Below are 27701 nucleotides of genomic sequence, written 5' to 3'. Positions count from 1 at the left end.
GAGCTTGTGTGGAACAGAGAAAATCCACAATAAACTTAAACTTTACTGACTGGAAACCCTTTCGATTTGGATTCCTCTCTTATTCCAATCAACATAATAAGCTCTTCGATAATAAAAAAGGTCATCATAAACATAGACTGACTGTCTTTTCCTGGGTTTCATCCATTAACTCCCTACACAGGAAACATTCGGAAGGCTTACCTGGAAGCGTGACGGAGAGCTGAGTGGACGCACAGGTAACAGAACCAGTATTAATGGAGCCAACAGGTTCCGTGAGGTGGAACATCTCGGAGCGAGGGAGCTGGGGGGACACAGGTAAGGAGTGGCACTGCCTTCCTGGCAGCTGCTGCCAGTAAAAGGACGTCTCCTGCTGGGATCCTACGGGTCCGTAAGCAGGCGGCTGGTTGCTGAACACGCTTCCTGGAGGCGAGTGCAGGTCAAATACCAACGAGAAGACCGACTTGCTTGGCACGTCGAAAAACTTGATCTTGCCCCCGCAGAGATCCTCGCGGGCTGTGAACGGGTTGATTTTGCAAGTTCTGAGGTTCCTCTGAGAGGTGGGCGGGTCGTAGTAAGGGTCCTGGATGCTGATATTCCTCCCTGGCTTGCAGGAAAAGATGTCCGACTGGCTGCGGCTGAGCAATACGTTTCGTCTGGGGCGAGGCGACTTGGGAGGAATTTTATCATTTTGGCAGCCAAGAGGATTCAATCGCTTGAAGCCCTGGATTTTCTCACCTTAAAAAAACAAAAGGTTTTTATGAGTGCTTTACATCCAAAATGGAACCAAAATTATTACAAGAAGCTTCAAAATACAACCTCTATACATTCAGCAGTTTCATAGATTTATTTAAAGATGATGAAAGTAAGCATTTTTCAAATCTGGTGTAAATGTTAGTGAAGAAATCATTCTAGGACAAATAAAAAGATTTAACAGTCACATTTTACAAGTGTAGTCCTGACAGCCCTCAGACCCATATCAGATCATCACAGAGCACGGCATCAAATGAAGCCATTTCTCTAACCCGTAACGCCCCTATAGGGGGAAGTGTTACGACATGACAGGGACAGTGTGAGAACAGCTACGCCGGGTTTTTTTTGTCTAGAAAATGTAGCGAAAACACACGAAACTAATGTGAATGTCGGAGGACTCAGACCCATTTGGGGTGTGACACGATAAACAAACCGAGCAGGAGAAACACGGACAGATTAAAATACTTGGGCTTGTTTTTGTTCTTTAATCAGTTTGCACCTTATTGTTCTTGTATTGAAAAGGTGTGCAGTGGATAAAAAAGGCTCGCTGCACTACTGTGATTCTATTAAATTAGCACAAACTAACTGGTTCAACTTTGTCAAAAATATTACAACTTTATTATTGCTGTTTTAAAATACATAATTGCACATTTTATGTTATTTTTATGAGTTACATTTCTGACCCATTTTGCTGAAGGTGGATGCAACAGAAAAGGTTTGAGAACCACTGCTCTAACCCAACATCACGCAGAGCTGCAAAGGCTAAAATTATTTTGCACACTTTCTCTACATCACATCCAAGGCCGACTCATCCCCTTGTCTGTACCCACAAAGTACCTTCATGGACTGCGTCTGAATGCATGCCTCCCTGATCTCCTGCTGAACTTAGCAGCCAGAGATCACTCTTCATAAAAAAAACCCCAGTTTGATCCAGTTTGATTCACTGCATAATTACTGACCAGAGATTGGCAGCCATTAAATGCTCTAAATCTCCTTACATGTTGCTCCTGCAATACTTCATGTTTTGTCAGCAGTTAATAACAGCCCAGATTGTTATAGCAACATTGTTTTAAGTACAAGAAACATGTTTCTGAGAAACCCTGAGCTTGGTCCCAGACGTCTAAAAATATTGACCATTTCAGAAGCTAAAAGTTGGTTTTCCAAAATCCTTCATCCTGTCAAATACGCAGGAAAGCTTCCAACTTAATTTCCTTTCTCCTCAAGTCTCCCATTATATTTTGGTTACTGCAATCACAACTTTAAGCAACCTCTCTTATCTTCAAAGTAAAGTGATTAAAAAATTATTTTCCAAATATAACCCAAAATAAGTGCATCACTTAAAGCCAAACATAATGTTTCCCTTGTAAGGACTAATAATTCTCAGACACAGCTTGATTACTTCTGGTGCACTGCAAGTCCACACTGACATCAGCTTGACTGTAAAACCATTTTTCTCCGCCATGTTTGTTTGATAAATGAGGGTCATTGTGTGCAAACGCAGAAGACAGGGAAGGAAGAAATTAATATGACCGCTAGGTGGCAGCACATGTTTATTCTTCAAAGGATTACCTGAGTTTAAAGCTGTTTTCTGAAGCCCTGGACTGGATGTTGACTCTGACATTTTAACAAGACTTGTTAAAGGTGATGCTCTGAGAAAAGGTGGATTCATAGCTGCAACAGGTTTACAGAAACACTGTTTCCAGAGATTCTTCTAATAGATCACCGAAAAACTGTAACTTCATAAACAACACATCCATCTAAATGTCTAATCATGTTTCATCCTCCTCTTGTCTGAAGGTGTATTTTGGTTTTTGTCAGAAATATTGGACTCATTTCATTTGTAAAAACAAAACAAAAATTTTGTAGAATTTTGTTATGAAACATAAATAGAAGAAATGCTGACATCAGCCAAAGGAGAAGACATTTATGATGTAACAACCAACAGCTGACCAGTGGGAAGAGATGTCAGATCACCACCATGTTTCACACACAGCAGGAGCTTCATAGGAAATAATTAATCTGCCAGATATGTTCTTTCTATATTCCTGTCAGGCAGATCTACTGCCTGTGGACTCCAAGCTGGTCTAACATGGAGGAAACCGGACACAGGGCTGAATAAGAGGAGACATGTTGACCTGCATGGGCCAGGTCTTTTACAATAATAAAGGTTGATCTCTGACCAGATTTTCTCCCTGGGTCAAGATGAGGTATAGTAAGAGATGGGATGGGGCCAAATATCAACCTGAAATCTTTTCCGTTTCTCAACTTGGATTAAAGCTTCCCAGAATTTCAAAGGAATTGACAAGCTTCCTATAATTGACTGTGAGGCTGCAGCTTTATGTAAGTGCTCACAGTGCTGTTACCTTTGGGCGTGGCTTTCTTTTCATTGTCCCCGCTCAGTGGAACGCACTCGTTCTCCATCTCGACAACTTTGAGCCGTGCGAGAACGTCCTCCAGCTGCCGAACAATATCTGGGAATGCCGGACGGAGTTTAGGATCCATCTGAAGGGAACATGGAAGGTATGAAACGGCATTTTAAAACTACAGACATTTTTTAAATACTAATAAAAAAAGAGACAAAGACAAAAACTTACAACAAAATACCATACATGATCAATACAATTTATTTTATATAAAGTTTATGTTAATAAGCTTTCAAGTCAATTACAAAACCAAATGAAATGTTATCTTAATGTAGCATGTAGCCCACTTGTGCATTTGTTTTCCTTTTAGAACCACCTGCCCTGCATGAGCATCGTCCTGTTTTTAGCTTCCCTGTCCCTGCTGCAGGAAGCCTCCTCACAGCATGATACTGCCACCCATGTGGGGATGATAAATAACTCTGCACATCACCTTGAAGTTATTTTTCCGCCACAAATAGCAATTTACAAACATGCCAAAGGAGTTATATGTTGCTTTTACTTGACCAGAGCATCTTCTCCCACATGTTTGCTGTGTCTCCAGCATAGCCTTTCGACAACAGCTTTCTTCTTGCCACTCTTCATATTGGTCAGATTTGCTGAGTGCACAACCAATAGTTGTCCTGTAATTTCTCACCAGAGCTGTGAATCTATGCAGCTCCTCCAGTGATACCACAGACCTCTTGGCGGCTTCTTTGATTAATGCTCTCCTTGTTCTGTCTTGGAAGGTCTGCCTGCAGATTTTGTAAAGTCTGGGATATTTTTTAATAACCTAACTCTCCAAAACTTCCTCCCTGGCCTGTCTGCCGTGTTCCTTGATCTTCATGATGTTGTTTATTCACTAAAGTTTATATAAAAAAAAAAAAACCCTGAGACATTCACAAAACAGCTGGATTTATAGTGAGACTGAATTTACTCTGGTGGACTAGATATATGAATAAGATGGGTTTTGATGGCAATTGGTTTTACTAGTTTTTTGTTTTTTTTTAGGGGTGTCAGAAAAAGGGGGCCGAATACAAATGCATAGGATCTTCAGATTTTTATTTGTAAAACTATAAACCATGTAACCCATTCTTTCCATCTTCACAATTATTGGGTGATATGATGCTGTAATGTGTCAAGATGTGAAAATGTTCAAGAGGGGTGAATACTTTCACCATCTTGGATTTTTCTCCAGCCAGATGAAATGCAAGAGATGAATCAAGGGGGGAGTCACGTTTCTATTGTGATGCTTGACTTGTTTAGGGAAAAAACCCAAGTTTTAAGCCAGCTTCGAATGATATTTTAGGGTGCTTGCATGTGCTAACTGGCTTCAGATATCTCCATCAGAGGTGGTTGCTAAAAAAAAACCAAAAAAAACAGCACCATGTTTCAACCGAGACAGAATGGATTAGATAGAAAGAGGGAGATACGGCAGCAGACCTGGGAATGGGATAAGGTAGACCAGGATGATAAAGCAAGACAACAGAAAAGGATGAGACGGGATAAAGAGGTCTGTATAGGATCAATTAGCAGGGAGCTCCAAAAACGTTAATGCTATTATCATCAGGAGATGTAATTAAACAAAGAGCAAAACAAAGAACAGAAAAAAGTAAAGCAAGGCCTACAGTTTCAGGGAAGTGATGAGCATGTATGCAAAAATCAAAAAACTGAAAATTAGCTATTTTTCACAGCAAAATATAAAATATTTATACCAACTACTCGAACCTGGCAAAAAATGCTCAAGATTGCAGAGATCAAAACTCTGCAGAAAGCAAGCTAAATCTAATTAATCAGATAATCAGATTGTCTTTTATTTCTTAACAAAGAAATAAAAGTTACAAATGAAATTAAAAATAAATCCCCCAAAAAACACATAAGCAACTTTGTCAGCTAGTATTCTGTTCATTTTTCTTTACAGCAGCAGCTGATTATATCTACTGATTTGGCACAGAAAGGTAGCTCAGACAGCAGGACGGTGGACTCACATTGCAGCAGTTGAAGGCCAGCTGGAGGAAGTCAGGCGGACAGTCTCCGACCATGTGCTGGAACGTGTGATAGTCCAGGCCGAAGTTCTGGTCAGGAGGGCAGGGAGGAAAGACAGAGAGGTTTGATGCATGACACATGGAAAACAAACAGGAAACTTGTATAATAAAACAGGGATGAAGATGGATCCAAACATGCTTCATTAGATGTTTGACATACTGTAACTCCACTGCCAAAGCCAGTCTGATTCCACACTAATCTCCATGACATTGTCCTCTTGTCTGCCAAGTTCTAGTATGCATGCAGGCTATCAAACGCCATTAACATCAACTTATTTCTAAAATGGGATTTACTTCTAAGCCCGACTTAATGGTGACATCTACACTGGGATGCAGAGGATGATCCCTTCTGGTAGTTAATATACTGACTGGATTTCAGTGTGGAACATCACAAACCGGAGGAAGTGGACCTTTCAGACTAAATAATTCATATTTTGAGAAACAGTTCAAATAGTGTTGGAAAGCTGTAGCAAATCCATTCCTTTTTAATATCATATTCAATAACTGTGCATCTTATTTTATTTTGATACAAAAGGAGACTAACGTTTTTTTCTAAAGTTTTAAAACAGTCTTGATTAATATTTCTTTAGGCTTTTTGAGGGCCTCCCATAATATTTCCTTCGCTCTGAATGCAAATAACAGTGAATTGTGAATCATTCCAGGTCTTAGATGTAAAGGATAAACCAGTGCTGTGTTCACATACAACGTAGCACAGAACTAATTTTAAACAAGATCTTTCAGCTGCTGTCACCTTTTATTATATTTCATGCATTTTGGTGCATCTAAAATAATATTTTGCTCCCTTGTTCTGTATAGTGTGCGTGTATTGGTATGAAGGCTGTTAAATTTCCAGGTATCTACTTTTTACTGTGTCGTCACCATCTTGCTTTTTTTTGTTCCTTACATAGGTAATAACTGCCGGACTATCTTTGATAGTTCAATGGTCTAAAGTCAGAGAATGAGAGCCCCCAGGTGGTCAAATAATTATTAGCTGAATTAATCAGAAAATAAGGGGAACGTCTTTGTCATTGCAGCCAGTCCAAGCATTAGGCATGCTGAGGTGAGTGAATCTTCATCCCTGTTGACAAGAGCATCTGCATAGAGTAACATGAAACTAAGTAATCTTTTGATCCTTGCTGAGACAGTGAATTAACACTCAGTTCGTATCAGTTAGACCTCTGTGTGGTATGTACGGTGTCTCTAAATTGTAAACAAAATGGTAAATGGCCTGCATTTGTACAGGGCTTTATCTAGTCTGAGGACCCCAATTCATACACACATTCACACGCTGACACCAGCCCCTCTGAGGTGGGTGAAGGGTCCTGCTCAAGGACACAATGACTGAGATAGATAGAGCAGATATGCAATATTGTCCACGGTGTAAAGGGCATGTAAACTGTCTTGAAAATTATTAATTAATTAATTAGTCTGGCCACTTAATCTGGCAAACTGTCAAAAAACAGGGAGTGGCTTCCAACTTCTGCACAGTATTATAAATTGCTATTTTCCTGTTCTGCCTTCAGAAACAAAACAAATACATGTCTCATACTAATAGACGGGAGTACAAAATACAAATTTTATCATTCTTTTCCTGACTTGTTTGAGATGTGTACACTGCAAACATGTACACAGAGAATTAAAAAGGCACGAGATGGAAAAGAGGTGAAAAGGAGATGAGCCGGTACCTCGGTGCGGGGCAGGAAGTCAGGGTCGGCCTGGATCCTCGCAATGATTTCACAAAGGATTATTCCGTAGGAGAAAACATCAGCCTGGAAACAGATATAATGAGCTCGAAAATGCCCAAATATACACATAATACTCTCTAGTTTTTCATGCAACACTAAATCACTATAGTTGTGATCAGAAGTTTACATGTACTCAGCATGGGAGTAACGTCATAGTAGCAGTAGGGGATTTTACAGATTTATTTGGAATGCTTTTATTTCAAGGAGAAATGATAACATAAAACTGCTGTGAGTTTTTACAGAATTAGTTGCACAAGTTGGCTTTATTGTGAATATTTTCTTAACCACAAACAGTAATTTCATGCATACAGGCTCACATATATACATACACCTCTAGGTCGGACCTAGAGACTTTTAGCCTGTTTTATCCGTTCAACATGGTGTGCGTTTAGGATCGCTGCCTTTTTATATATCTAGCTGTTGATTTGAGGTAAAGTTGTAGAATTAGGGGGGAGTCATCCTCTTCTCATTATACCAGACCAATATACCAGTACAAATAGCAATGAAACAACCCAACAGCATGATGCTGCCTCCACCATGCTCCCACCATCATGTCTGCTTTGCTATTTTCAAGCATGTTTTATAATCTTTCTTTGCCTTCTCTGAATATAAAACTTTTTTTCAGAAGGCATTTGGCTTTTCAAGTTGGGCACCTGCACATATGTTTTCTTTTGGAACAGGAGCGTCTTTCTTGGTCGTCACCATCTCAGTCCACGACGATATTAGGGTAACTTTACTGCAGACGGTGACCCTGGTTTTCCAGCAGTTTCTAGTTCATGGTAGGCTTGCATCTTGGTGGTTCCTGGGTAGTTCCTCAAAATCCTTACTAATTTACTTTCATCAGATGGAAGAGATTTGGGTCTTCTTCCAGCACATCTAAACTTGTACTTTTATACAGCTGTTTAAAATGAAGGAATCTGCAGTTGTTTAAAATCGGATCAAAAGACTTTCCCAGCTTGTTTAAATCTACAATTCTCCTCGTCATGGAGTTCCTTAGACTCTCCAGTATTTCTGGGTACTGATTACAAATCCTTGTTAATATTACCTGGTGCAATCAATCATGTTCAAAGTTAAGTTTAAAGACATTCAAGAATTTTCACCACCACTTATTAAAATAATATAGAAATGTATTTTGAATTGTGTGCATCCAATTTTTGGACATGCATGCTCATGATGAATGTATGTAAACGTCTGCTTGGAACTGCGATATGCACCAATAGTGATTTACCTTCTCATTATACGGCTCATCTCTCAACACCTCAGGAGCCATCCAGAACGGAGAACCAACCACTGCAAGTTTCTCTCCCTCAGCCCTAAACAGAACATATGAGCAGAATAAAAGCTTAATATCTGCACCGTTAAACTGATGAGTGAAATAAACGGGTACAGAACACAAGTACAAGTAGGAATTGGTTCTTTTTCGCTTGGAAGCTGCTCTGTGGGAAGATGGCGGCCCATTTATGTTTAAAACCGAGCACAGTTGAAGCTCTGATGAATCCCAAGTCTGACAAATGTTCACTTTTTGCTTCACTGAGATTCAGTTTGATCAGATGTTCCATATTCAGCCTGCAGGTTAAATAATGGTATTAGACAAATCTAACCTGAACATAAAACACGGTAACTGATCATTTTATGGATAAAGGGAAAGCAGCTCCAAACCGATCAGATTTAGTAACCTAAAACTAATACCTGGTTGGGCCAAACCTTGCAGCAACAACTGCCATCAGGCTTTTGCTCTAACTGTCAGTGAGTCTTTCATATCCTACAGCAGTTTATTCTTGGCAGTATCACTTTAATTCAGCCACAATGGAGGCTTTTAAGCATGAGCATCTCTATTAGATATATGCCCACACTTTGAATAGGCCACTCAAAAACCTTATTTTAAGGTTGTCTTTTTTCCTTTGTCATTCAGAGGCGGACTTTGAACCATTGGGCTGCTGCACAACCCATGTGCTTGACCTAAAGGTCATAAACGGAGGCTGGACAATCTTGTTCAGGATTATCTGCTAGAAAGCAGATTTCATGGTTCCATAAATTATGGCAAGTCATCCTCGTCTTGAAGAAGCAAAGCTGCCTCAGATCATTATACTACCACCAACCATGTTTGGCTGTCAGCATATTTTTCTTTTTCTGAAAGGCTGTAATGGTGCACCTTCCTTCTAAAAAGTTCCACATTAATTTTACCAAAAATCTGGGGACCATCAAGGTGTTTTCTATGGCAAATTTGAAACAGGGTTTTGTATTCTTTGATCAGCAGTGGTTTTGGCTTTGGACTCTCCCATTAAAACAATTTCTGCCCTCTCTTATCTTTTTGAATAATGAACACTGACACTAACTGAGGAAAGTGATGCCTGAAGTGCTTTAGATGTTGTTCTGGGTTCTTTGTTGATCTTCTGGATGAGTGATCAATGCGCTCTGTGAGTAATTCTGGTAGGCCAGCAACTCCCTGTTCCATGTTTTCTGAATAATGGCTCTTGGTGTTTTTTGCTGGAGTCCCAAAGTCTCAGAAAGGGCTTTGCAAGTCTTTACAAGCTGATACATCTCAATGGCTTTGCTTCTCATCTGGTGTGTTGCTTTTTGAGATCCTTTAGCTTACTTCCTGTTGCCAGACAGGTTCTATTAAAGAGATGTTTTTGATGTATTGGCCAGGCAGTAATTAGAGCTGGGTGTTGCTAGAGAAACTGAACCAAAAACTGGCAATAAACACACTTTAATCATGATTTAACAAGGGGACAAGTATATTTCACATTGGGCCAGGTTGGTTTGAATAACTTTTCCCCCACAATTAGAAGCTAATTTGAAAACACTTCTGTTTGCATTAACTCAAGTTATTTTGTATGATACAACATTCTGTTAGAGTGATGTGGCAAAAAAGCAGAAATCTGTAAAGGGGCATAAACTCAGCACTGTACACAACTAAAATCTGTGTGGTCACATTCATAAACCTTTCTAAAGGATCAGAGGAATTATTCGGGATGTTTATTTACAACTGTGTGTTCCTGAAGACATTTTAGGGAACAGAAAGCAGACTCCCTGCTGCTTTTTTGCTACTGCTGGATTAAAAAGTAAAAATCTTGGGCTGATAGGATCCTCCGGCTATCAAAACCCAGAGGCAGAGTGTGAGCTGTAGAGGCGGCTTTTAGTGACCTATGTGCTAATAAATCCCCTGGTATGAGGAGGAGGAGGAAGACAAGTAACTAAGCTGAGTCTGCTGTAGGAATGAAGAGATGACAACAAAAAGATTATTAAAGAAATAAAAATCTTATGTGACATTTTTTCTCTGAGGATAACCATTATAAGTCATATATTATAAATAGATCTGATATTTAGCCACAGGGGTGAAGATAAAGACCAGAATAAGCCTCAATAGTTTGTAGGCTTATTCTGGTCAGTAGGCTACCTCAAAAACCAACACAGAACAGGGCTTCAGTTTGAGTCACCAGTTTCTTTTTCTAATTGGTTTTCTGGGAAAGAAAGAAGTTGTTATGACTGAACCCTAAACTATCACTAACTACGTGCATCGATGGGTGATAAAAATCACCCATACCCATAGAATAGGTAAATAAGAACAGCACCACAGAGCAGAAAACAAGCAGCCGACATGTTTCAGTTTATTTCATTTCACTGGTGTTTCTATAATCACTTTGACTCCTCTTACAGTTTGGTGGGGATCTTCTCTGCCAGGCCGAAATCTCCCACCACCGCTGTGTAGCCGTTGTCGTCACATTTGATTAAGCAGTTCTGTGAACACAGAAACCCAGAGCGTTACCTGAGGAAGTTGCAACATAAAGGGATTAAAAAAAACATGTTGTGGTTTTCCATTATTAACTAAACCCATGCTTCCTATTTTAAATAATTGTAACTATGGAATAAGAGTTTAAACACATCCTTCCCCTTTAGCCTACTGTAAATATTTAACCACTCACTGGAAACCGTGACCTGCAGAGCAGCATGAGCATGAATGAACGTTCTTTCTGGACACAAATGATCATCACACCCACAGCTGAGCTGCATATTAATGTTCCATATAGTCACAGTTTATTTATACACGTTGTTGTAAAACTGACTTTGTTTATGATCCATGAATCAATTGCACAACATAAATCTAATCATTCCTCCTTACTTAACTCAGTAATTTGCTACTGTCGAATAATGTTGCCGTCTCTGAAAAATAAAGAATCATTTCCACATCCTCGCTAGGGAAGTTAAAGTCAAATAATTTTATATGATTTGAGGAACTACAGTGTTTCTAGGGTCTGAAGGTTGAAAGAAACAACATTAAACCCCTGATGACCTTCGAGATAACATCCCTGTTGTCCTTTAATGCCGGAAGGGCCTGGGATAGTTTAGAAAACTAAAAAGTGACGCAGACGTTTACATTGTGATAAGGGGTTCTAAAAATATGTAATATCCGAATAAAAAGAGATGCACAATATAAGGCAAACTGGGGAATATGAAAGAATTGCATTACGTGCAGAACTAATGCTAAAATAAGTGCAGACGTACCTAGTAGGTATAAAAATCAGCTTTTACAGTTGAAACTTTGCCTTATCGCCATTTCTGATTTTATGAAGTAAGATTGGGCATTTCTTTGTTGTAGTGTTGCTTCGGTCAATTGAGGTTTGCAGGATTCATGTGCATCAGTTTTATTGGGGAGGCAAACTATTTTTCCTCTAAATATAAAAGTACACAATTTACATTTTTCCTGTGTAAACATTTTAGACAGTTTTTCTAAAATCTGAAAAATGAATTTATTTTGGTTCTTTAATCTCACACTAAAATTGTATATTGCATAGATTTATAAAACCTTATCAAATTTATTTCTTTGCAGCTCTTCTTCATTTTGTAGGAACAAGGGCTAAAATGGCTCTCTAGAGGAAAACAAATGCTGCTGACCCTGGCTTAAGGTTTACAGCTTTACATATGAAAGCAGATTTTTTCTCTTTCCCATAATGCTTCCTGAAAGACCTGGACATCAGAGGGAAGAACAAACAATTCAAGAGTGGCATCAAAGGCATGCATTTCAACGCTCTTGCCAATTAAGACTTAATAAACCTCCAGTTTTGGAGTTGGTCATCATTTCCTGCTAGGCATTCTACAAACATGTCTTAGTGCCCATTTTTCTGAGCAAAAGGATGAACAGAGCGTCATGGTGGCACAGTTGTTGGCACTGTTGCCTTGTAGCAAAAACCTCCTGGGTACAAACCACAGCCTGGGGTCTTTCTGCATGGAGTTAGCGATTTTCTCCCTGTGTATGCATGGGTTTTCTCCAGGTACTCCAGCTTCCTCCCACAGTCCAAAAAAAATGACTTAAGCTAATTGGTCTCTTTAAATTGCCCTTAGGCGTGAAGGTGTACATGCATGGTTGTTTGTCCTGTGTGTCTCCGTGTTGCTCTCTCTCTCTGTGACGGACTGGCAACCTGTCTAGGCTGACTCTGCCTCTCACTCAGTGACCGCTGGAGATAGGCACCAGCTCTCACCCCCCGCAACCCTGCCTGGAGAAGCAGGTATTGGATGGAAAATGAAGAGCCACACTGTGGTTCCTATAGCCAACATGTTTTTGTTTGGTGCTTGATCAGATCTGCACTTTTGACTTTTACCACTAGCATCTCCTCTTAATGACCAATTAGTCTCAGCTAACCTTGGAGGTGAGGTCCCGGTGGAATATGCCTTTGGAGTGCAGGTAGGCGACACCGCTGGCAGTATCACAGGCTAGTTTCACCCTAGCGGGCCAACTCAGGTGTTTGTTGCTGTCTAGAAGCTGCTCCAGGTTTCCTCCATTGATGTACTAAAGAAAGAGGGATATCATTTCAAAAAACGAATGCTGTGAGCAAACAGATGCTGTGAGCAAACAGAATACACAAAAACGTAAAAAGAATTGCTTAACATTCCCAGAACTGTATAGAAGTGATAAAGAAAAATATGCTTTAAATCAATAAATAACTAAATTCATCACCTTTGAACCAAATAAAACTGATCCCTTACATTTAAAGCTGCACAATAAATCTAATCACAGTCATCACCACAATATCTAAGGACTCTTCATATGCAGTCTTTGGTATGATATTGTTTTTCAAGTATCAGGCACCTGGCTCTGTTTGTTTACCACCATTGAATGATGGTAAACAAAGAAAAGTATCTGAAAAATGTGTGTTAATTCTAATCAATATATTCACTGCAATAGTATCGCAATTTTCCTCCTTACATTGTGCAGCTCTACTTGCATTTAATGTCTTTGAACCAAGAATTGCATGTCTTTCCTGACTTGAAACCAGGGCTCATTATAGCCGGTATATAAATATACTCACCAAGTGAAACTACACTGAGGTAATAACAGGACACATTTTTCAAACCAACTAATTCTCACAGGGCACAAGAATGAACTGCTGGCTCTTTTGGCCAGAAAAAAAAAAACATGTATACTTGATATATTTGCCCATGTGTTTGTCGCTTTGTCAGCTTTGATCGTCAAGAACTCGCCTGACCTTCTTGCTGGCATGCAAACACCCTAATCCCATGTCACGTATCATGAGCAGCAGTAGTTAACTAAAGAGAGCTGGCATGAAAAGAGATGGTCTGGTTAAGCTGTGGTTACTGACTGACAGGCACAGAATTAGAGCAAAAGGCAGCAAAGGGTGGTGCTGGGAGGAGATCTCTACATTCAGCTTCATGTTGGTTTCACTGCTTTTCTAGAACACATTTAATTGTTTTTCCTGAGAAATTCTTTACAGCTGAATATAGATTAACTGTTTCAACCAGATAGTTACATACACAGCATAGAAACAGCTTTTTTCTCACTCTTTGACATTAAGTATCCCTCCTCCCTTCTCACAGCAGTTTGCTGGAATATTGTCCCTTTCCTCCTGACAGGACTGCTGTAACTGAGTCAGATTTGTAGGCCACCTTTTCAGCTCTACCCACGAATTTTCAGTCAATGTTTGCAGTGGCCATCACTCCAAACGTTGCTGATGTCTGGAGATGTTACTTCATTATTTCCACATAATGTTCTTTCCTCATGATGCCATTTATTTTGTGCACCAGTCTCTCCTGCAAAAACACACCGTCACTATGTGATGCTGGCATCACCGTACTTGCACATGTAACAGCTGTCATTTTTTTCCAAACACTTCAATATTTGTTTTATCAGACTGCGGGGCATTTCTTTAAAAGTTAAGGTTTTGTTTGTCACTGAATGTATTTGCAAACTTTAATCTGATATTTTTATGTTGCTTTTGAAATAATGGCTTCTTTCGACACTGAGCGGCCTTTCGGCCCATGTTGGTAGAGGACTTGTTTCACTGTGGATAATGGCACTCTCTTACAAGCCTTAGCCAGCATCTTCTCAGTCTCGTTTGCTTTTTTGCTGGGGTTAATACAGATATCTCACACTAAAACACATCATCACTGGGACACAACCTATCTCTGTCCTGAACATTATAATGGCTGGACATTATGGTGTTAATACTTGTATATAAATGTTTGAGCAGATGAACGTGGCTTCCACAGGCATCTGGAATTTGTACTAAAGGATGAACAACTGATGGAGGTCTACGCTTCTTAGTGATACGTTGGCTGATTTCTTTTGATTTTCCCAAGATGCCTGTTTGTTTGACAGATGTGTCCTTTTATACAGCCTAGATCCTGATATATATGGGTTGATTTAAAACTTGTTCAGAGTTCTACACTTTACTTAATGGGCAGTTTCAAAGCTGATGAAAAACCTAACATCTGTTGGGACCCCAGCCATGGGGACAACATGATAAGACGTTTTCTGGAACTTTCAAAATAAATCGCATTGACCTACTTCCAGCACAGCCAGAAACAGGGAATAACAGCAGACTTCCTGTGACGTCACTGTCCGCATAAAAACACCACTTTTGCAACAAACTGACCTCTTCCACGCAGGTCCCCAGAGGAACTGGACGGAGGGAGACAGCGCACTAATGTCTCTTTGCGGGCAAACAGACATAACTCTTCAAACTGGATACATCACGCGATCATATGCAATGAAGTTAAGTAGAAATGAATTGCTGTTTGTGTATCCGGTATTCATTCATAAACGGGGTAATTAAGGTACAAGCGTTGCTTGGCTTTCTCTCTGAGTCCTGCAGAAGCAAACGGTGTCCAGAGAGTTCCCAGCAGAGACCCTGTCTCTACGACGCCGAGTGGAGCAGTGTCCCGGTCTGAAGGAAGGACAATGGGACCGCATCACCGTGGTTACAGCAGTAACATGTAGTTTGGGCGGCCGACAGAACGACCCGCTCCCCCCCCACAGCTACGGAGGTTAGCTGCAGCTAACCATTTGTTCACTGTGGAAGCTTTTCTCAACTTCGTCCTCGGACAACTTTTCCTCAGCACGGTTCACATAAGAGGTTGTGTTTTGGGTAGAGAGAAAGTAGTTTAGGATGAAATAATCTAAACATTTTTCGTTTTGTTTGTGTTGAAACTCAGTGCTCAGTTTGTGTTCTGTGTTTGTTTTTGTTTTTTTAAGTTAAGAAAAACTTTATTTAATGGTGATTTGAAACACAGAAGATTGGCCATAACGCGCCGTCCACGCTTATGCATTTAACCCTTTTATTAATGGTATTTTAAAGGTATATGTGTGATTCGGATGATAAGCTATAAGCTTCTTTTGTTAGCTTTAACCCCTAACAGCTAAGAACACGTGCTTGCCTGCTAAAGATTATTTATCCAAAAAGGTTGTTAGTTTTCAATCTAGTAAAATAATATTTCCCTAAATATTATTTTACTAAACTTGATAACCAAGTATCACAATTAAGCCCATTTCCCAAAGATTTGGTTCTTAATCAATATAATATTTCTTTGAATATTATTTTGATAAATAAAGGCAGCTAATTAGTCATTAGTCAGTTGAGATTTAGTCATCCAGAAGGTTGGTTTTATTCAGCAAATCATTCTTAAAATATCTCGTCTCGTCTCGTCGTCTTCCGCTTATCCGGGACCGGGTCGAGGGGGCAGCAGACTCAGCAGAGATGCCCAGACGTCCCTCTCTCCAGACACCTCTTCCAGCTCCTCCAGGGGCAGCCCAAGGCGTTCCCAGGCCAGCCAAGAGACATAGTCCCTCCAGCGTGTCCAGGGTCGTCCCCTGGGCCTTCTCCCGGTGGGACGTGCCTGGAACACCTCCTGAGGAAGGCGTCCAGGAGGCATCCGGTATAGATGCCCGAGCCACCTCAACTGGCTCCTCTCGATGTGGAGGAGCAGCGGCTCTACTCCGAGCCCCTCCCGGATGGCCGAGCTCCTCACCCTTTCTCTAAGGGAGTGCCCGGCCACCCTACGGAGGAAGCTCATTTCAGCCACTTGTATCCGGGATCTCGTTCTTTCAGTCATGACCCAAAGTTCATGGCCATAGGTGAGGGTAGGAACGTAGACCGACCAGTAAATTGAGAGCTTTGCTTTTCGGCTCAGCTCTCTCTTCACCACAACGGAGCGGCACAGTGCCCCCATTACTGTGGCAGGGCAGCCGCACCGATCCGTCTGTCGATCTCCCGCTCCATTCTTCCCTCACTCGTGAACAAGACCCCGAGATACTTAAACTCCTCCAGCGCATGCTGTAGGTCTGAGCTTTGACCAGATTCCGAGGGATGTTGGAGACATAGAGTCCGAGTGGACCATGTTCTCCGGATCTATTGTCGATGCTGCCGCCCGTAGCTGCGGCCGTAGGGTCTGCGGTGCCTGTCGCGGCGGCAATCCCAGAACCCGGTGGTGGACACCGGCAGTAAGGGACGCTGTCAAGCTGAAGAAGGAGTCCTATCGGCTTTGGTTGGCTTGTGGGACTCCTGAGGCGGCTGACGGGTACCGTGAGGCCAAGCGTGCTGCGGCCCGGGCTGTGGCAGAGGCAAAAACTCGGGCCTGGGAGGAGTTTGGTGAGGCCATGGAGAAGGACTACCGGTTGGCCTCGAAGCGATTCTGGCAAACCATCCGGTGCCTCAGGAGGGGGAAGCAGTGTTTTGCCAACACTGTTTATAGTGGGGGTGGGAGACTGCTGACCTCGACTGAGGACATTATCGGGCGGTGGAAGGAGTACTTCGAGGATCTCCTCAATCCTGCCATCACGCATTCCGTGGTGGAAACAGAGGCTGGGGACTCGGGGTTGGACTCTTTCATCACCCAGGCTGAAGTCACCGAGGTGGTTAAAAAGCTCCGCGGTGGCAGGGCTTCGGGGGTGGATGAGATCCGCCCTGAGTACCTCAAGTCTCTGGATGTTGTAGGGCTGTCATGGTTGACATGCCTCTTCAACATTGTGTGGCGGTCGGGGACAGTGCCTCTGGACTGGCAGACTGGGGTGGTGGTCCCCCTGTACGAGCGGAGCAGGAGTTTGGTCCGCATTGCCGGCACTAAGTCGGACCTGTTCCCGGTGCATGTTGGACTCCGGCAGGGCTGCCCTTTGTCACCGGTCCTGTTCATAACTTTTATGGACAGGATTTCTAGACGCAGCCAAGGGCCGGAGGGGGTCTGGTTTGGGGACTAGTGGATTTCGTCTCTTCTTTTTGCGGATGACGTGGTCCTGCTGGCCCCCTCTACCATAGTTCTGCCCAGTTCTTGTATTGTAAATGGTTGTCTAAACGTTTGCTGATTATTGCCTAAGTTAGCTCCAAGAGTAACTTAACTTCATTTCCAGATTCTTCAAGATAATCCTTGGTTCTCAAACATAAACATTGCATGGTAATGTTGCATCACTTTTTCGGTCATGGTTTTCCACCATCTTTAATCAACTTGTTTATATTGTACATAGCCCATTAGTCTTCATTATTCTTTAATTCTGCTTGGTAGTTTAGTTGGATTGTTTTAGCATAGTAAAGAGAAATATGTTTGACTTTGAGTTGACTTATGTTTGTTAATAAATTCTTGTATTTTAAGAAATTGTGTGAATTCATTCCATGTGTGTGCAGAGTTTATGCTGTTCAATAATGTCAGAGCTTGGCTCATCCCTTTCAATTTTGTCCTAATACCACCGCCTTATTGGGCTGGTATTCACAGGACAACCCTTAACAGATTGAAATATTATTTGATAAAATATTAAAGTACTAATATTAAATATTAAATAATACAGGGGTTGGACAATGAAACTGAAACACCTGGTTTTAGACCACAATAATTTATTAGTATGGTGTAGGGCCTCCTTTTGCGGCCAATACAGCATCAATTCGTCTTGGGAATGACATATACAAATCCTGCACAGTGGTCAGAGGGATTTTAAGCCATTCTTCTTGCAGGTTAGTGGCCAGGTCACTATGTGATACTGGTGGAGGAAAACGTTTCCTGACTCGCTCCTCCAAAACACCCCAAAGTGGCTCAATAATATTTAGATCTGGTGACTGCAGGCCATGGGAGATGTTCAACTTCACTTTCATGTTCATCAAACCAATGTTTCACCAGTCTTGCTGTGTGTATTGGTGCATTGTCATCCTGATACACGGCACCGCCTTCAGGATACAATGTTTGAACCATTGGATGCACATGGTCCTCAAGAATGGTTCGGTAGTCCTTGGCAGTGACGCGCCCATCTAGCACAAGTATTGGGCCAAGAGAATGCCATGATATGGCAGCCCAAACCATCACTGATCCACCCCCATGCTTCACTCTGGACATGCAACAGTCTGGGTGGTACGCTTCTTTGGGGGTTCTCCACACCGTAACTCTCCCGGATGTGGGGAAAACAGTAAAGGTGGACTCATCAGAGAACAATACATGTTTCACATTGTCCACAGCCCAAGATTTGCGCTCCTTGTACCATTGAAACCGACATTTGGCATTGGCATGAGTGACCAAAGGTTTGGCTATAGCAGCTCGGCCGTGTATATTGACCCTGTGGAGCTCCCGACGGACAGTTCTGGTGGAAACAGGAGAGTCGAGGTGCACATTTAATTCTGCCGTGATTTGGGCAGCCATGGTTTTATGTTTTTTGAATACAATCCAGGTTAGCACCCGAACATCCCTTTCAGACAGCTTCCTCTTGTGTCCACAGTTAATCCTGTTGGATGTGGTTCGTCCTTCTTGGTGGTATGCTGACATTACCCTGGATACCGTGGCTCTTGATACATCACAAAGACTTGCTGTCTTGGTCACTGATGCGCCAGCAAGACGTGCACCAACAATTTGTTCTCTTTTGAACTCTGGTATGTCGCCCATAATGTTGTGTGCATTTCAATATTTTGAGCAAAACTGTGCTCTTACCCTGCTAATTGAACCTTCACACTCTGCTCTTGCTGGTGCAATGTGCAATCAATGAAGACTGGCTACCAGGCTGGTCCAATTTAGCCATGAAACTTCCCACACTAAAATGACAGGTGTTTCAGTTTCATTGTCCAACCCCTGTATATTCATATTCATAATTACAACACATCATTTTCTTTTTATCTTATTCAATTGTCTGACAAGATTTGGTGGTAAATATGCAAAATGATTCAAACCTACAGATAACAATGGAGACATTGGTTCTAGGTCCGATAGTGGATGATTTAAATTTAACCTGGTCCAACTTCCTTTTCTTTACGATCACCTAGATAACACAAAATAACTAGATTTTAAATTAATGCCATTAGTTCAAACCGAGCCAGGTCAAATATGCGAATGTTAATGTTTTAATAAAGTGTGCACCTGCTGGGTTAAATAAAAGTGGAAATAAAGTTGTACTCAAAAAGCCTCTTATCCAGCAATGACATTTTCCTTCCTGGAATCTGCTTTATCCTATTTCACAGGGTTGCTGATACACCACAGTAATTACTCAGCTCAGCTCATCTTGTGTTTGAGCCATACAAGAACCTCCATCACAACATACAATGAAGAGAGCTGAGGAAATAGGAAACATATGCCGGGTCATAAATGTTGCAGAAGTTGCTCTGATGCTCTGTCTGGGATTCAGGCTAAGAACCCTGGAACGATTCAAACAAAGAATCCTTGTTTGCTTCCCAGAGCAGCTTAAAACAGCATAATCCCGCCAGAGGTCATGACTCACCGTTAGCCCTGAATATGACTGCAGTAGCAGAATGGATTTAAGTGAAGCTCAGCATATTCAGAAGAAGCCATCATCCATCAGATCATTTCACTCTTTGCAGATAATAATCATGTCTAAATGTGAATCATCTTGTGCAAGAAATGCAGACCGAATTATTTTGATAGGAAAGCACGGCATTCAAAGTCATTCTGTCTCTATTGTAACATGGACTTTGGCTGCTCTTAAGTTAAAGGTTAACTTTGACTGCATGAATCTTCCTCACTATTACATGTTTATCCCGGATATGGTTTTCATCCGCCTGTGTCAGAGTTATTGAGTTTCTCAAGGTATCCTTGAGGCCATGCTGTAACTTTATTCCAATTTTCCTGTGTACACTGAGTCATAGAGGGGCCAGATAACAAAAACGCCAGAAGCCTGCTACTGACATGAAACAACAGGACCCGTTTACCCTGCAGAAGCAAAACAAGGCTTACCACAGTGTCTGAGCATGCATATTCACATGTGTGCCTCACAATGGGTTTATTTACATCACAACTACAGCGTGTCTGTGTGTTTGCATGTATGTAAACTTAGTACAAAGCTGCAGAAAGCTGGTATCTTCCTCTCTCATGGTCACAATAAACACATTCAAACTGCAGCACAACAGGGTAATTAGGAACATATGTGTGAGTCTGGGAGCATCTTCTGTATATGATGCCTTCTTCTGAAAAAGCTGGATGTATTATTAGACTGAAGTTTTAAAGAAGCCAATTTACATATCAAAAATACAGTTCCTTCCCCTTTTTTCACATTTTGTCATGTTATCACCCTAAAGTTTAATATATATTTTTTAGGTTTTATGTGATTAACCAACACATAGCAGCACAGTTGTAAAACAGAAAGTAAATGATGTGCTTTTTTTTAAATAAATATAAAAATAAAATAAAAAAATAAAGTGTAGCATACATTTGGATTCTCCTTCTTTATTCTTACATCCCTGAATACAATTCAGGGAATCTAAGTGCCTTCAGAAGTCCAGGTGTGAAATTTTTTCTCAGTTTAATTTCAGCTCTTCTGTGAAGGCGTCGGTGATTTGTTACATATTAGCAAACAAAGAGCACCATGAAGACCAAGAAACAGCACGCATGTCAGGGATAAAGTTGTAAATCAGGGTAGGGTCATCTTAGAATGTAAACAAGCTTTGCAGCTTCCCTGCACCCAAGACAAGGCCGTCCATCTAAGATGCCAGGCTGGGCACAGAGCGCAACACCTGGCTGGTAGCGGTGTCTCACAACAAAAGTATACATGCACACACTGTCTGTTTGGGGCATATTGGTCCAGCTGGTCGTGCACATCCCTAATTTTGTAAAGGTGCAAAGCCCAAACAGAAGGAGCAGCAAAGACGTCTGACAGCATGTCCATTTTAACCAGCATACGCACGTTTGAATTTAAACAGCTTCCAAAGACTTGTAAAAACATCTGAAAAGTAACAACTATGCAGACAAACTGTGTTTGTTCTGGAGCTTTATTGTGAAACAGTTTGTGTTTGCTTCCTCTTACCTCCGTCAAAGCGTGAAGTTGACCCTCATGGACGCATACCCCTTTAAACCTGGAAAAAGATACAGGATTTAGGAAATTAGTTGTTTTTATATCACATGAGACTCACATCGGAAGAATAACAGAAACCTTTTCTGTTATATGTAAAAGGAGAAACCCGGCAAGACCTGACAGGTGTTTGCTGTAGGAAAGTCTGCTAAAAGTGGGATAGTAAAAGACCAACTGCCTCACCTACATTCTTCCCATTTATACCTCTGCCTTGCCCATCCATTTCCAAACCTAATAAATCTAACCAGCCATATTAGAGTTTGTGCATTTCTTTATTACTTTGGAAATTAAGATATGGAGAAAATCTGCTTTTTCAACGCTTTAATCAAAACGAAAGCCGTGCACTTCTACAAACAAATGACACCATGGGCATCTGGAGAGCAACACATGGACAAACTCTGTTCATGAGCTGCTTTGAGGGCCTGATGACACCCGAGGCAATGAAAAGGTCACATTTCTAGGTCCTTGCAGGATTTTTAGCAAACAATGACTCCACAGTGTGTTTGTTCACACAGAGACAAACATACAAGGCGTGCTCAACAAAGATTACTTTGTACAAGATGTGTGCATATGAGTGAATGCACACAGAAGAATATTTATGCATGTATGTGCATGCTTTGTCCACACACTCTCCCACCCAAAAGTTTAGAGCAAGTGCTGGAAAAAAACAACAATTTTGTCCTGAGCCATCAGTTCAATTCAACATTTGTAACAATTGTAGATAATAAAATGCAAAGATTTATAAAGGTGAAAATAAAAAAAAAGCTCATTAGGATGTTTGCAGCATCCTGATCAGACGCAACCTCCTCCTGCTGGGTTAAGACTCAAGATTCTGCTGCTTTCTACATCCTCTTGGGTCAAATCCAACATGCATAGTTCTGCCCAGTCGTTTACATACATGCATCATTGGCTTGAATGTCATATTAATCCAAGGCTTTAATATTTTACATTAATTTGTTCTTTTTTCAGGGTGGACATGTGACACAAATTCAATATTTTTTTTTAAATCAGCATTGACTTCACAAGTTTGTATTTACTGAGGATTTCCACTAATCCACCAATGGTCAAAAATGATACATACGAGTGCAAATGTATACATACAAATCCATGAATTTTTACTATATGTCTTCAAGTATATGGCAGAAAATCACAGTTTTTGGAGCCGTCTACAAAGTTTTGGCATAATTCTTGAGGGATACCTAAAAACTCTTCTCAGCATCTAATTGGCTGGTTTCCTGAGAAAAACCAAAATTTAAAGCGAAGTCCATAAATATAAATGCTGTTAATGTCAAAATATTCCAGAAGCTTAATTTTAATCTGCTTTCTCCATTCCAAAACCAGGTCGGAGTTGTGTTTGGAATTATTGGAACACCCAATAGGGTCCAAGTTTCAGCCATCTACCTGCTGATTTGGGTGAAAGTTGAACAGTTTGAAGGTAGTCCCCCTCCACAACTCAATCCACGGCAAAATACCCCCACAGCAGGATGCTGCCACCACCATGCTTGAAATAATTATTGTAATTAATGCCGCAGCTAAAAGAGACTTAATATGTAAAAAAAAAAAAAAAAGCAATCAACTACTACATTTTTTAAAATGCTGTCATGGTTGTTTACAGCCTTATGCCCAATGACAGAAAGACAGTCTTGCTTTTTGCCTCCAGGCATCTGGTGCAACTCTAAAAGGAACTGGATCTGTTTTGGTACAGTTTCTAGTCCTGGTCACCCCCACAGACCCATAAGCTACAAAGAGAGGATATCGATGATAAAATAGGTTGGCAGAAATCAAACTTGACATTATTTACATGGAAAAAGATTATAATCAACAACACTATTTGTTCAATTCCAACCAATGTTCAGGGTTTTACATTGTGGTTAATTGCATTTTAAAATCAGCTGCTGTTGTGAAGTAATGCATTAATCAACTAAATCAACAAAGCGGAAAATAATCACATTATTTTCTTTGCTTTTGCTATAAGCTGCAGTAATAAGGATTTACTGTGGGTCAGTGCAGAACAAAAACTTGGAGCCAGGCATAGTAATAGAAATGTATTAGTGACATTTTTAAATATGCAGGGTTAGTCAGGTTGTTTATTACAAACCTGAGTATGTTGGGATGGCAGAGTCGATTCATCAGCTGGACCTCTCTCAGCATGTTTGCCCTGTTGCTGCTGAGTTTGTTCATCTTCAGAGCCATAACTTGGTCTGAAGCTCGATGACGTACCTGAAAAGCAGATTAGTTTCATTTTACACCCAAACACAATCAAACGTGTCAAAACAGAACCATATATTGCAAATAGTTTTAACTACATTAATGGTAAAAAAGGTACATCCTCTTTGAATTCAAGGGTTTATGTATCAGGGCATAATGACCTCTAAAAGACTGATCCTTACTAGGTGGTGAATTTTTTAAATCTAGTTTCAATTGTAAAAAGTAAGACACAATTGAAAAATTTGAATCATATGCACCCAATCAATACCATGTAAACAATTCTATAATGGCAGAGGATTTGTCAGTTTGCTGCACCGCATCATGCAGGTGTGTGTTAACACAATGCCAAAGCAGAAAGAGATCAGCAATAAACTCAGAGAACAAATTGTTGCTTCCCTTCAATCTAGTAGGTGTTATAAGGTCATCTCCAAACAATCTACAGTCCATCATTGCACAGTGAGAAACATTACTCAAAAGCGGAAAACATTTAGGACAATTGCCAGCCTTCCCAGCACTTTTACACCAAGGTTAGACCATGCAAAAAAGAATATGGAAGCACAGCACAAATAAAACACAGAGCTTCAGGAAAAATGTCCCATGGACAAATGAGAGCAAATATAGGTGTTTGGCCATAATGCACAGTAGCATATTTGTAGAAAACTATACACAGCATATCAGCACAAACATCTGAACCCAACTGTCAAGCATGGTGGTGGAGGAGTGATCATATGGGCCTGTTTGGCTCCCACCGGACATGGGAATCTTGCATTCAATTGTGAATTCAAATCCGTTCCAAAATACTCGGGCGTCAAAAATGAGGCCAAGGTTTGGTCTTGACCTTAAGTTGCCTACCAATCTGTATATCAGTGTACGAATGTGTGCATGCGTTTGTTAGCGCAACTTGGTGAATGTGGCTAAAGTATAAAGCACTTTTAGTAGTCGATATGACTAGAAAAGCACTATATAAATTCAGTCCATTAACCATTTATTTATTAAACAGGAAAATAAACCCTTAATATTGCTTCATATGTATTATTGTATTATTATGTATTATTCAAAGTAGATGTTAAGCATACAACTGTTTAGCCAAAGCTAACACGAAACTCCTATTATGGGCTACGCATTTGAGGGTGATTTATAGACCTTAAACAAAAGCTAAAGCTCAAATGATAGCTGATGTTTTTACTAATGCTTTACATGTGTCCTAAAAACCTTAAAGAGGACATATCATGCAAAACACACTCTTTTAGGCTTTATATACATATTGTTGTGTACCTGGTGTCTGTAGGAGTGCCGAAAAGTTTGAATTTACTCTCTTCATGCATTGTGGATATATCCTTATATTCTGTTTGGGTCATATTTTTCAGTCCGTTAAGTTTTCTCTATCATCTTTTACGTTATTCCAACTGTTACGTCACAGTATTTGCTGCAGAACAGTTAAATAAGGCCCGGCTGATCAAATTCACGTATCCGTCATATTTATTTCTCGCTGCGCTTTTGTAGTCCAAGCTCAAGTATGCCTACACTGAAAGAGGGTAATTTGGTTCGGTTGTTGGGTGTATTAATCCACACAGTTCATTACACCTTCCCCCAGTATTAAAACCCCTTCGAAGTGCCTGGTTACATTTTATTTTTCATGGGAAATTTACCCACATCAGTGGGGAAATTCCTTTCTCCCCACTTCAAGGACGAGTGCCTTCAGCAACCTTCGCCAGGATCAAGAAGGATTTGCTGAAAGACTTCATCTGATTCATCTGGTCAGTTCCTTCGTCTATGGAAATGACGGATGCAGCAAAGCGATAAGCTGCAAAGAACGCTAAAATGACAACAAACCTTATTTTAGACAAATTTATTGTGTGTTGATATGACATCCTGGCCATTATTTTGATGGGAGTTGCATCATGTCTTCTGCTTATGTCAGTGCTGCTTTTAGCTCCTTGAGGACAGAACTGTTCTGCATGTTTTGAATAATTTTATTACATGAACAGTTTGTCATTGTTTTGCCATTTTTGTCCTGTTTCTGCAGCGCTAGATAGTTGTTCTCAAACTAAAAAAATGGCCGAATGGGTTAAAGTGCAGCACTCCTTGACCTCGAGGAGGGCGAGGTGTGAAGTGTCTCAGTAGCATTTAAAGAGACAGCACCAAAACGAGTTGTTCCCAGACGCACCTCAGAACAAGGGGGAAAGAGGAGCCTGTGGAGCTACGCTAACAAGGAGTTCAGACCAAAGCATTGCAGTTCCACTTTATAGAGGCCACAACTGAATGATTTAAGGGTGAAAAGGAAGGATTTAAAAGCATGATATGTTGCCTGTAAATTCAGAAACCTTCTATTTCTGTTGGTAAAACAGTCCACTGTCATGCTGCTCTCTCTGCTTACTGCTCTTATATTACAGTTTGGGCTGATTATGGTTGTGAAAAAAAGGCCTTGGTAGCATGTTCTGTAATTAAAACTTGTAAAACACACATTTGACACATGCAGCAAGAAGCAAGAGGAAGCAGATAAAGAAGCGAAATGAGGTCAGTCACCGCTGACCAGACGTGATGACAAAGTACATGTGTCATTTTCAGAACCCTACAATCTATTTAGTGTTGTTATGCACGGGGAGCATCTCATTTTTTAGATAGCTGCAGCATCAGCATTTGTTTATCTACAGATGACCGGACTTCAGCAAGCCCTGGGAAGAAGTCACGACAGAAAGATAAAACCTTTAAGGTTTGCACTTACAACAGCACAACCACTACTGGGAAATGATACATGAACTGACTTTTAAATAGAAACTCAAATATTTGTAACTAACATCATTCTTCTGGGTCAAATATTTGTAACTAACATCATTCTTCTGGGCCTTTCCCATTACGTCCAGTCTTGATGAGGTAACCATAGCTCATCACACCACAAAAGAAATTAACCAGCAACATATTTAGCTCATTTAAATTTACTGATGCATGCAGGCAGATAGGAAATATCAACCTGCAAAACCACTGAAAGTAGCTCACAACGTGACTGTGCTGCTGCAGACAGAAACGTTGATCTACATACACTTGCCAATTCATTTCCTGGAAGCAGAAATATTTATAGATCAAGATGAAATCAATCTAACAACTGCACACACACCCTTCTATCCAAGACTGAAAATAGGAGGTTAGGTGCAGGAAATAATTTGAAAATGTAAAAAATAATTCCAAATAATGCCATGTTATGTATGACAGTTGTGTACTCATTTGTGTTGCTGCAGATCTCACATGGAAATCATCACCCTGGCCATCTCATGCCTCACTAGACTTAAAGCTATAAAGCCTAATGCGATTATTTACTCAAAAAATTGTTAAATATTGCAGCTTCAAATAATTTATAGGACGTAAAAAAAAAAAGGTAGCCGACACATTTGCTGGAAGTCTTACAATGCAGGGTTCTTCTTGTGGAGGTGGGGCTGCATGGTCGACACCTAAGGGGGTGACTTGGCTGGTCGAGTTTGTCCAGTGGGCAGCGGAGCAGATAGCCAATCTACACCACAGCTTTTCCCAATAATGTTCGTCTCTTTAATAACAGGGAGGATTATTTACAACTGGCACTGAGTGTAAAGACATAATATTTTCTCATAACCCTGTCCTGTCTGACCATTTTTTAATAACCGTTGAGTTTAATTTAACCAAGTAATCCACACCTGAAAGAAAATTTAATTATAGTAGATCATTATCAGGCGATGCTGTTAACAACCTTTAAAGAATCTGTTCCACTTTTGATTTTTTTCATTATCACAGAAAAACACAGTGGAGGGCAATAATTTTGTTTCTTCCCATTCACAAATTGATTCTCTTGTTCATAGTGTTACTTCATCATTGCGTGATGCATTAGACAATGCAGCGCCTCTGAAAAAGAAGGTAATCATTAATAGGAGGCTAGCTCCTTGGTTTAATTCAGAGCTGTGTATATTAAAGCACAATGTTAGAAAATTGGAGAGAAAATGGCGCTCTACACACCTAGAGGATTCCT

At 40.6% G+C, this 27701-nt stretch overlaps 1 protein-coding gene across 1 annotated transcript in view; it reads right to left on the bottom strand.

Moving 5' to 3' along the window:
- Nucleotides 1-27701, bottom strand: part of tesk2 (testis associated actin remodelling kinase 2) — a 50396-nt gene that overhangs the window by 3373 nt on the left and 19322 nt on the right. Inside the window, 9 exon segments of the mRNA XM_047368712.1 lie at nucleotides 202-735; nucleotides 3114-3252; nucleotides 5138-5224; nucleotides 6880-6963; nucleotides 8168-8252; nucleotides 10598-10680; nucleotides 12581-12727; nucleotides 21455-21503; nucleotides 23598-23719. Of these exon segments, the coding sequence (XP_047224668.1) occupies nucleotides 202-735; nucleotides 3114-3252; nucleotides 5138-5224; nucleotides 6880-6963; nucleotides 8168-8252; nucleotides 10598-10680; nucleotides 12581-12727; nucleotides 21455-21503; nucleotides 23598-23719 (1330 nt within the window).

The sequence above is a fragment of the Girardinichthys multiradiatus genome, chromosome 6 (assembly GCF_021462225.1).
Source record: "Girardinichthys multiradiatus isolate DD_20200921_A chromosome 6, DD_fGirMul_XY1, whole genome shotgun sequence".
NCBI classification, from domain to species: Eukaryota; Metazoa; Chordata; class Actinopteri; order Cyprinodontiformes; family Goodeidae; genus Girardinichthys; species Girardinichthys multiradiatus.
Note: the sequence above shows the minus strand (reverse complement) of the source record. Positions and strands in the feature narration are given on the sequence as shown.